Source organism: Garra rufa, chromosome 2, assembly GCF_049309525.1.
Source record: "Garra rufa chromosome 2, GarRuf1.0, whole genome shotgun sequence".
In the NCBI taxonomy this organism is placed as follows: Eukaryota; Metazoa; Chordata; class Actinopteri; order Cypriniformes; family Cyprinidae; genus Garra; species Garra rufa.
Window position 1 is genome coordinate 50,028,338 of NC_133362.1, and position 10,565 is coordinate 50,038,902.

The following is a 10,565-nucleotide window of genomic DNA, read 5'->3' on the forward strand; positions in this document are numbered from 1 at the left end:
AAACACCATTTTTCTATAATTAAACACTTTTTTGGGAGTTATTCCATAACATTTAGTTTTTATATGTGCACAACTGTTCAGAACTGTGCTAGCTAACCATGTGCTGATTAGCATCTTTGAGGTAGGTTCAAAAGTATCTAAAACATGGGATGTTTTGTCAAAAATAAAGTATACTGAATTATCAACTAAGTTGTTATGATAGTGTTTGGTTTAATGTATATTCAAACTAATGAATCCTTACCTTTGAAATCAGTATGATCATCTTTGCATTTTACAAAGAAAAATTGGATTCAAAACACAACAAATCTCATAAATCACACTTGAAATATTGTTAATATTGTAATTTTCTATTGATTTATCTTTGAAAACTTTTTAATAAATTAGAAAAAATATATATTTCCAAAGATGTAGGCAAAATCTTATGCCAATATAACTCTTCTTATTAAATTATATATTACTGTGTTTCAGTAGTGACACATTTGGGGAGAGGACAAATATTCCAAACCTTTCTGAAAATGTAATATGAAAATTAACTGCACAGTTACTAGAAATGTGCACCTTGGATATTATACAATTTGCATACATACAAAATTGGTGGAAAAATAAAAAAAATTTCCAACTCTGACTTTGAACCAATTCTGTAGAATGGCCCATATAGACATTGCATTTCACAGCTATTTTACAGTAGTGATATTGTATATCACAGTACTGATATTATTCATACATTATATGTTTATATTTCTGTACAGCAGTTTTCTGCATTAATTAATTTCTGCATTAATTTCCTGTGTGTTTTCATAATATATTACTTTCATGTTTTGTTCTAAAATATAAATTACCCACAGTAGTTTTGTAGTGGTTTGTAGTCGCTGGAACAGATGTCTGATTTGTCAAACATGTAAACTCACATTCTTGTGGTCTTCTCTTAGCAACTCTATTTGTACCAAATATGATCCTCAATGTGCTATTTATGTTTTATAAACAATTTTTTAAAGAAAATTTTAAGACTAAAGTTCGAATTTTTAAATAGAATGTTAGAACGTTCCATCTCGATTAAATACGTCACTATATTTGCATACTGCCTTGCGATTGGTTTCCATCCTTGAATTGATTAGCATTTTTATTGTGATTTCCAATTATAATTGGCCTTGTCTTATACTTAAATACATAAACATTATGGTAGCATCCTTACAGTGGCACAAGCAAATTATGTGATTCTTGACATAAGCATGATGAAGATGCCAGCTGGAAGTCATGACAACAGTAGGATTTCATTTCTGACACAGAAGCTACCTGTATGTTTACTACTATACTTTTGCTGCATTACAAATAAACACTGGCATTTCCTTCAGGAAATGCAAATCACAGCCTGAGCTGTTGTGTTGTGTGTTCAGAGCATTTTCCAATGGCATGTCACAGCAGGGTTTAACAACGGAAATAAACACCAGGGTAAAGATATACGGCCATCGTGATTCGTGGTATGAGTCTCCTGACGCAACGCTCATCTCATTGTAGCTTTCTACCCACGAATGCAATGTCAGAGGAGCGTGGCTATACAGCTGACACGAGTGTACAGTAAGCCAGCACACACACACATACACACTTCACACTTGCGTCTATATTCGCCATGTCTGCAGAAGACGCATCTATTAATAGTCAACATTTCACCACATAGACAGACAGACACACTCACCTAAACTACCGGCGAAACCGTCCATTTCTGGGGTAAATATCCAAGGAGATATTCCTGGGGCGACTGGGGGAATTCGTCCTCTATTTGAGAAGAAAGGGAAGAGCTCGTGTAATGTCACGCCGGCTCCTCTGGATGCGCTTAAATACAAGAACAACGGGGCGACCGAATTGGCGGCTGAATCTCCGTCCGGATAACGCAGCGCTTTTCTGGGGCAGTCGATCACGGCGGCTCCCTGAGCTGCTCCACCACGATCGTTTACACCTCCGGCGGGGGAGGGAGTATAAGGAGCGCTGGGCTTTCGCGTTTCCGACTCCGCCTGCTTTGGCACGGCGAGCTTCCCTTCAGACGCAGAGCAGCGCTCAGTGCTGCCCGAGCCCGACTGCGCCACGCTCTGACACTACGGAGCAGCTCAATAAGACAGCTCTAGGACTCAAGTGCGCACTGCTGTCTTTGTGAAAGCATCAAAAGCGTCTTCGTAGACTAGAGCGTCATTTGTTTGTTTATACTTTTTTATTTATTTATTTTTGCTTGTCCCTCAAACAATTGACATGTTGCTCATTGTATGTGTATTTATATACCTTAAATACAATAAATAAATACATGGTACCATTTTGATATCCTGGCAACATCACAGTATTCCTCTAAAGTACCTGAATACAAACCTGATACGATCACTTAGAAAAAAGCCTATCTCTGTAAATAGTAAATAAAACACAGCATTAATGTAGCATTAATAATCCAGTGGTCATACGTAAGTAAAGATACCTTCATTAAAATTTAAAATTTAGATATTGAAAATTTAGACATGAATTAAAGTAAACACTTATGTTTTCTCTTTCAGTTGTATTAAAATTAGTGGTCTAGATTAATCTCACTGTAATCTTGGAATTAATATAGATTACTATAGATTAAAATGGCTAATTTGAATTCTGCCGAAGGCATTCAGAATATGTGTGCTACCCAAATAATGACTAAAAGTAAGTCTTTGAGAACTGGTTTCTCAAGCCAGGTGGCGCATTAGACCAGGGGCTCATCTCCTGTTTCCAAAATGCATCACAAACTGCTTGACAATTGCATTTACAACACAATTAACTATACAAACTTGTCTAACCAACTATTGCTACACTGCATGTACTTCTGCGTAAAATGCTGCGCGACGTGCGCGTTGCAGTTAAATACACAGACTGGCACGGGCATGGATATCTGTGCATAGTGCATAGTCTTCGGATAAACTGCCTTGCTTTTAGAAGCCTCAATTCAGTTGTTGCATATAGTTTAATGTCTTTATTTCGGGATTATCAAAGTAAATTATCACTCAAATTTGAGATTTTACTGGGGCGCAGCAGATTTTTACTGGGGCACGTGCCCCAGTAAAAAGGGTCTAGCACCGCCCCTGCCCTGAAGCAAACCCGGCGGCTTCATAGCTGCATCCATTGTTAGCAGGTCTCGTTTGATGTGGTAATTTCACAGTAGGCATACGCACAGGTTCGAAGACTCGTTCTCGTCCCCTACAGTGCAATTCGGCTATGTATACATCCGCGCTAAAATATCAAGGTGAAAGTCATCATAGCTTGCGTAGTATAGACCCAGCTCCCAACCCAACTTTGAGAATAGATTAACGGCGATATATTTTTTTATCGCCCGATAAGACTCTCACGTTAACGCAGCACGTTAACGCCGATAACGGCCCACCACTAATATATATATATATTTATTTTTATTATTTATTTTTATTTTATTTATTATATTTATTTTTGCACCTTTTTATATATATTTGAAAATATATATGTATGTATATGTATATATGTATAAATATATATTTTTCAAAATGACCAAAAAATATTTTCCCTAAAATATATAGCAAAATCAGTATCAGAATATATTTACATAAATATTTTACCTTTTTGAATATTTTTATAAATATATTTTTTAAGGCATTTAAAAATATTTTTTTTGGCCAAGAAAATGCATTTATATGATGTCACTTGATTTGTTGCCTAAAAAACATGCGAATATATAACATATATTTGAATTTACATAATAACATAGCATACTATAAGTCCAATTCTCAAAAATCTGCAATATTGCAATATATAAAAATATTATTAAATTATTATAAATATATTTTAATCTCTAGTAGGCCATCCTCTAGTATGCCTAAAGGTAGTCTACTGTAAAACTGGAAATACATTTTCTTGCCCTGAAATATATTTTGGTATATAAAGGTTGAAACTAAACATAATTTCTATTTATGTTTCAAAAATATAGTATATATTTTTTGTAAATATATTTCGGCACTGTCTATTTATTTATTTTCTACCTTAATCACTACACCAAGCATAGTAGCATTGGAAATATTCCACATGGTAATACCATGATGTTCTTTTTAAATAAAAAAGTGAAGTACCTTAGACTGTTGTTTAAATACTGCAGTTTATGTATATAGAAATCACTCAGTGCCTTGGGATTTGTCAAGTGCCAGGTATTATCATTGGATACCTGGAAACAAAAGTGTTTTTGGTAAAAAGAGAGGACTAAGGTATTTTAACCTTGATTTTTTTTAAATACTCTGAAGTGCAAATCAAATACTGTAACAAAAAAAAAAGGAAAGGTTAAAATGTGTTTGAAGGACATCTGCCCCACAGGTGCTCACTGTTAGTTTTTAGCACATTGTGTTGGGGTTCAGAGTACACTGGACCATTAAGGTGAGCAAGGAAAATGTACAGCATGAATTGTTAAACTCCTGCAGTGTGACTGCAAATTCTGCATGCCAAGAAATGTTTCACATGAAGAATTCCAATGGTTTAAGAGGGATTCTATAAACTATTAGAGTTTCAAAAGAGGAATGTGGGTTTTTCCACAATGGAGATTCAAATAATTTGATTAGGCGAATATGGAAGGCGCCAGCAACAATGCATGGGGCATCATGTTGTCTGGCCACTCAGCGCTGCACCAATTAGAAGAAAACCGAATAGTGTTTTGGTGAAGCAGTGAAATACCAAAGGTTCAGACTATTGTGCTGACCAAACAGACGCTCTCTGTGTGCGAATGCTGCTTCTGCTCACTCATGCGCTTCGTCCCAGCTGCTGAGTCTTTGTAAATATGAGGACTCATTGTCGTAGACTGAACAAGTGCTCTGAATCAGGACAGAGACAAGATTGTCCTCCAGATTGACCCTTGAATCAGCATGGAAGGATCTGGGAAATAGAAAAGAGTTCTGCTCATCTCGGGCTAAGCTGTAATGTCAGTGTTAAAGCTTCACACCGCGTACCCCCTTCTCCTGATGACTTCCTGGCAGGGTCTGACCTCTCACTCCAGCCAGAAAAAGAGAAAATCAGACAAAGCTCTCTTTATTTTTTACTCCTGAAGGAAGAGGGAGGGAATGAAATAAGGACTGGGGAAATCTTTTTCTTTGTTTTTTCTCTCTTTCTGGGCCAGTGAAGGGAATGACACATAGGCCAAAGCTGTGGTCTCTACTGTGCAGTAGCTATTTTTCTTCTTCTTTGAAGATGATGAATCACCCAAACTCCAGCCAATATGCTGAAGATTAATAATTCATCAGATGGCTATGGGAGTTTAAGAGTATGTTGAGTGTTAAACATTTGCAGTGAGTCATCCCATACATTATGGCTAAGTGATGCCGCCTGACATTATTTTCCTTCCAAGTCTCTTTTTTTGGCAAATTACACCGCTTTCAAACGGCCCGATCCAGATGTGAACAATGCATTGTTTGGCCAGCCTAAGCCAGTTTAAATCTCACCTTAACCTTTGCTCGAAATACAAATGAATCCAAGCAAAATTCAATAGACTTTCTCTCTCAGAGATGATGAATAGAATATTTAAATTATTTTAACAGTACACTACTGGAGTTGAGAAGCAGTAGTTCAGGATCCATTAACCAAAACCTCTGTCTTGTGGTGTTTGATTTGTTAGACTGATTTTCATTTAATGCTAATGTATATGAATGGATGGATAATGTACATTAAATAGTGTACATTTTAAAAAGTCAACAGGTATAATAATATAAAAGAAGTACATTATCTAATTGAAACTGAAAGCACAGTCTAAAAGTGCACCAAGGATGATAATTATAACTATAAAGTTTTAATAAGTTGTTAATAATAGTTTTATGAAAATAGCTATACACTGTAAAAAGTTTTCACCAGTTTCAACTTAAAAACTTAAGTTTAGCAGCTGCCTTAAGATTTTAAGTTAAATCAACTTAAGCCATTTAAATTTACAAGTTATATCAACTCATTTTTATTGTAACAAGTTAAAATGACTTGTAGTTTTAAGCTGATTTAACTTAAACATAAGGCAGCTGCTGAACTTAGGTTTTTAAGTTGAAACTGGTGAAAACTTTTTACAGTGTAACAGTAACGACACAGAAAAACAATATAGCTGTTTTTTTTCCAGAATATGAATGATAAAAACATTGACTTTCAAGTTAGAACATTTACGTAGCAGACAACAAAACTGCAGCACGTAATAATAATAGTATTACAAGTGCCATAGAATGGAAAACTGTATTTACCTTGGCATAGTTAAATGATAACAGCTCTGTACATGGACATGACATACTGTGAGTCTCAAACACTATCGTTTCCTCCTTCTTATATAAATCTGGTGTTTGCAAAAGACCACTGAAAAATAGGATAATCCTAACATAACACAGACTATGACGTTATAGTCGCGATCATTAATAGTCACGCCCCCAACATTTGCATAGTCCAATCATCAGAAGTTCTGCAGGCTATTGTGAAAAAAAACAAAAAAAACCAAAAAAAAAACAAAGCGAGAACAATAGCGAAAATGGCAGATCACGGGAATAAATGTTATGTTCCAGGTTGTGCAGGAGATGTTAAGTGAGCACGTGCAATTGCAAATCTCAAAAGTGAAAGTAAAATGATCGTGCATTCAAAACAGCAGTTTCAATTTCCTGCATATTAATAGCGACTCGGGCTCCATGATTAAATATATATTTTCCTCCATGTGCAAGCTACTGAAATAAGCCGCTCTGTGAAACAGCCAATCAGAGCAGAGCTCATCATTATTATTCATGAACCTTCCAAATAAGGTAATAACAGACCTATACCAAATCCTAGGGTTGTAAATGGACCTGTAAAACCGTTTCTGGAGAATTTTTGCCCTTTTCATATGCCATATATTTCTATGTAGATATCAGAGAACAATTTAAAATATTGTATCAATGCATTCTATGGCACCTTTAAACAGCATGTTATCATGCGTTGGTCGTTAGAGTTAACATTACTGGTTTGAACAGGCCAGAGATTTTAGACTTTAGAATCGTTTGAAAATACTGTTTTATTTCATTTGTTAAAAAAATGAAATAAAATAGATATAAATAAGCAAACAAACTAATGTTTTGTTACTACATTTGCTGTAGTAAATATGAAATTTGGCAAGTGGTAACAAAAACTTTTTTTAATAAAATCTCAAACATGAAACACTTAAATGTAATAAAAATTAAACATTACATAAATAACAATGAAAAAAAAAAATGCTCAGGATTTTTCAGTATATTTTGTATACAGTTGCAATCAACATTATTCAACCCCCCAGAAACTGCAGTACTTTTCAAGTACAAGTTTATCTGAAGATCCAGGACTTTATAAAAATTGCATCTATGACCATTGATCATGTCAATATATACAGTAATATTTTTGAATTGTAGGGTTTTAATAACACATGTCATAATTATTCAACCCCTATTCAATATTGCTGTGTTGCGTTTTTAGTCACTTATTTGTATGTTTGATCACAACAACTGAGGAAAAACCTGCAATGTACAGCCAAAGACCTGCAAGAAGAACTGGTGAAAGGAGAAAAAACATTTAAATGGAGAGTATAAGAGGAACACAAGACAAGTATGGCTTTCATGTTGAGGCATCTTTTGCCAAATACTACTTTTGACCAAGAAAAAGGGCGACTTGAACATTTTAAAATTAATTTAGATAGACCTGGAGTTCTGGAAGAATGTTTTGTTGAGTGATGTGACTAAACTGAAACGTTTTGGACCCATGCATCAGCATGTCGAGTGCAAAAAAGGCAAAACCTATGAGCAGAAGCATACTATCCATCGTCAAACTTGAAGGTGGACCAGACCTGTTATGGGCTTGTTTTACTGTAGCAGGAAGTAGAAATCATGACTGTATGAAGGACATCGTGGATTCTTTGAAGTATCAGGCCATTTTGGCAAGAATTGTGATGCCTTTGGAGCAAAGACTGAAGCTGATGATCAATTGACTTTCCTGCAGGACAAGCATCCCAAAGTAAACATCCAAATCTACTTATGCTTGCTTCGGGGATCAGTCAGAAAGTTCTTGAGTGGCCTGTTCACTCTCCAGATGTAATTCTCATTGAAAATATTTGGTTGAAATTTAAGAAAGCACTGGCAAAGTGAAAACCAAAGATTATCAGTGATCTGAAAGCTTTTTCAGACGAGGAATGGGCCAAGATTGCAGTAGAGAGGTGATAGAAGCTTCTAAGCATTTCCAAGCAGTTTATTGGTGGTTTGAAAGAATAAAAGATCCTCTACCAAATTTGATTTTTGGGGGTTGAATAATTTCGAACGTTTAGAGCCAATTTGATTTACCTTCTCAGAATTACTCAAATGTGTATTAATAAACTTTTTCTAATGGTGTACTGATGCCTTTGTTGAATTGTTTTCACAAACTTTTCACTGCAGCAAAATGTCTTGCAGGTCAAGGGGAGTTTAATTACAACTGTACACATTCATATATATTCTACAAATGTCAGACAGGGTTCCCACTCTTTCATGAACACCAGATTCAAGGACTTTTAAGGACTTTTTTAAGCACTATTTATTTTATATCAAGCACCTATCAAATTCACACCCCGGCATATGTAGTGTCATGATAGTGCAAACCGTACTGAACATTTCACTTACACTTAACATTAACATAAAAAAATGTCAGAGTAATAATGTTTTGAATGTGTAGGTTTCATAAATTTAGACCATTTTAAACAGTCGTGTTCAAAGGAATTTAATGAAATCCATTGAATTCAATACTGGTAATATTCAAATGCAATTTCTAAAATGTTGATAAAATATGCATTAAACAGTTTTTTGCTGTAGTATCTTGTACAAGAACTACAGCAAAAAAAAAAAAAAAAAAAAAAAACAGTTTAATGAAGTCCCGTTCTGAATCACATGATTTGCGATCTGATTGGAGTGCTTCAAAGCAGTTTCAAAACTGTTTATACTGTTCTTTGCTCGCTTTCTCTATATAAATTATTATTTGTTTGAAATTAAATCATTACAATAAATAGGCCTAACTTACAATGTTTTTTTTTTTTTATTATTATTAAATTGTGATAAAGTTAGACACAGTTTAAGTTGTATTAAAAACATTTCATGACATGGCACTCATTATCTGGTACTTGCTTAAAAAGATGGGTATATAATGTGCGTTGTTAACAGATTACACTAACATTACCTAGTAAAGCTGGGCGATATGGCCTGAAAATAAAATCCCAGATTGTTTCACAAAAAAATCAGATTCACAATTTAAATTGATCGCAAGTGTTTTTCTTTTTTGACCGCAGCACATACAGGACAATTTTTAAAATAGCACCATAAACAAATTTAAAATTTTATTTCAATTTAAAATTTAATTCAAGCACTTTCAGAGACCTATGTTTGTTTTTAAGCACCTTCCAGGCATTGAATCCATGTCTGAAATTCAAGTACTTTCAAGTACCATAAGCACGACTCCATCTGCCCCTGCTGGTAGATGCCGGAAATACAAAATCAAGTTTTTTCACTGACAAGAGTGTTTGTCTATAAATAATATTAATAACTCAATAATATAATATCAATTATTAAACAATTTAAGCATTATAAAATATTTCATGACATTTACTTACAGTCAATCAGTTCTCAACCCACGTAAGTTTCTTAATAAACACAGTCAAATGAGCTTTAGCGATTTTAGCTGTAACCAAGTGAATATCAAATGTATACAATATTTTTCTCTCTCATTGGAAATTAAATTATAGGTTAAAATAACTTTCTTCACCTTTAACTGATAGGTAATTTGTAAACTATCAACAGACATAATTTGATTTTTATAGCCACCAGTCGGCACTGTTACTAGCTAAATATTTCTTGATATCAACGAACTATGAAGTCATGTCACATTTAGTTATATAGATAGAAAGCAGCCTCACAGTAATAAACAAGAAAAAGCTGTTTATTTATTATGAAATAAACAAGGAAAGACTAAGGCTACAGTATATGGCTATATCAAATATAAATAATATGTGACCCTGGACCACAAAACCATTCATAAGGGTAATTTTTTTTTCAAACTAAGATTTATACATCAAGCTGAATAAATACGCTTCCCATTGATGTATGGTTTGTTAGGCTAGAACAATATTAGGCCGAGATTCGACTATTAGAAAATGTGGAATCTGAGGGTGCAAAAAAAAAAAAAAACAACACAAAAAACACAAAAAAACTAAATTATATATAGGTATACAGTGCCTTGCAAAAGTATTCAAACCCCTTCTTTTTTTTCACATTTTGTTTTGTTGCAGCATTATGTTAAACTGCTTTAAATTATTTTTTCCCCACATCAATTTACGCTCCATACACCATAATAATGACAGAGCAAAAAACAGATTTGCAAATTTTACAAATTTATTAAAAACAAAACACTGAAATAAGTACATTGCATAAGTATTCATACCCTTAACTCAGTACATAGTTGAAGCACCTTTACAGCCTCAAATCTTTTTGGGTATGATGTGACAAGCTTTGCACATCTGCATTTGGCAATTATCTGCCATTCTTTGCCTCACCTTTCCACCTCTCAAGCTCTGT

At 34.3% G+C, this 10,565-nt stretch overlaps 1 protein-coding gene across 1 annotated transcript in view; it reads right to left on the reverse strand.

Annotated features, from left to right (window-relative positions):
* The window catches only part of LOC141325582 (echinoderm microtubule-associated protein-like 4), a 137,861-nt gene extending 135,915 nt beyond the window's left edge, over positions 1 to 1,946 (reverse strand). Inside the window, exon 1 of the mRNA XM_073834363.1 lies at positions 1,694 to 1,946. Within this exon, the coding sequence (XP_073690464.1) occupies positions 1,694 to 1,718 (25 nt within the window). The 5' untranslated portion in view covers positions 1,719 to 1,946. The remainder of the gene's footprint in view (positions 1 to 1,693) is intronic.
* Positions 1,947 to 10,565: the final 8,619 nt, after the last annotated feature.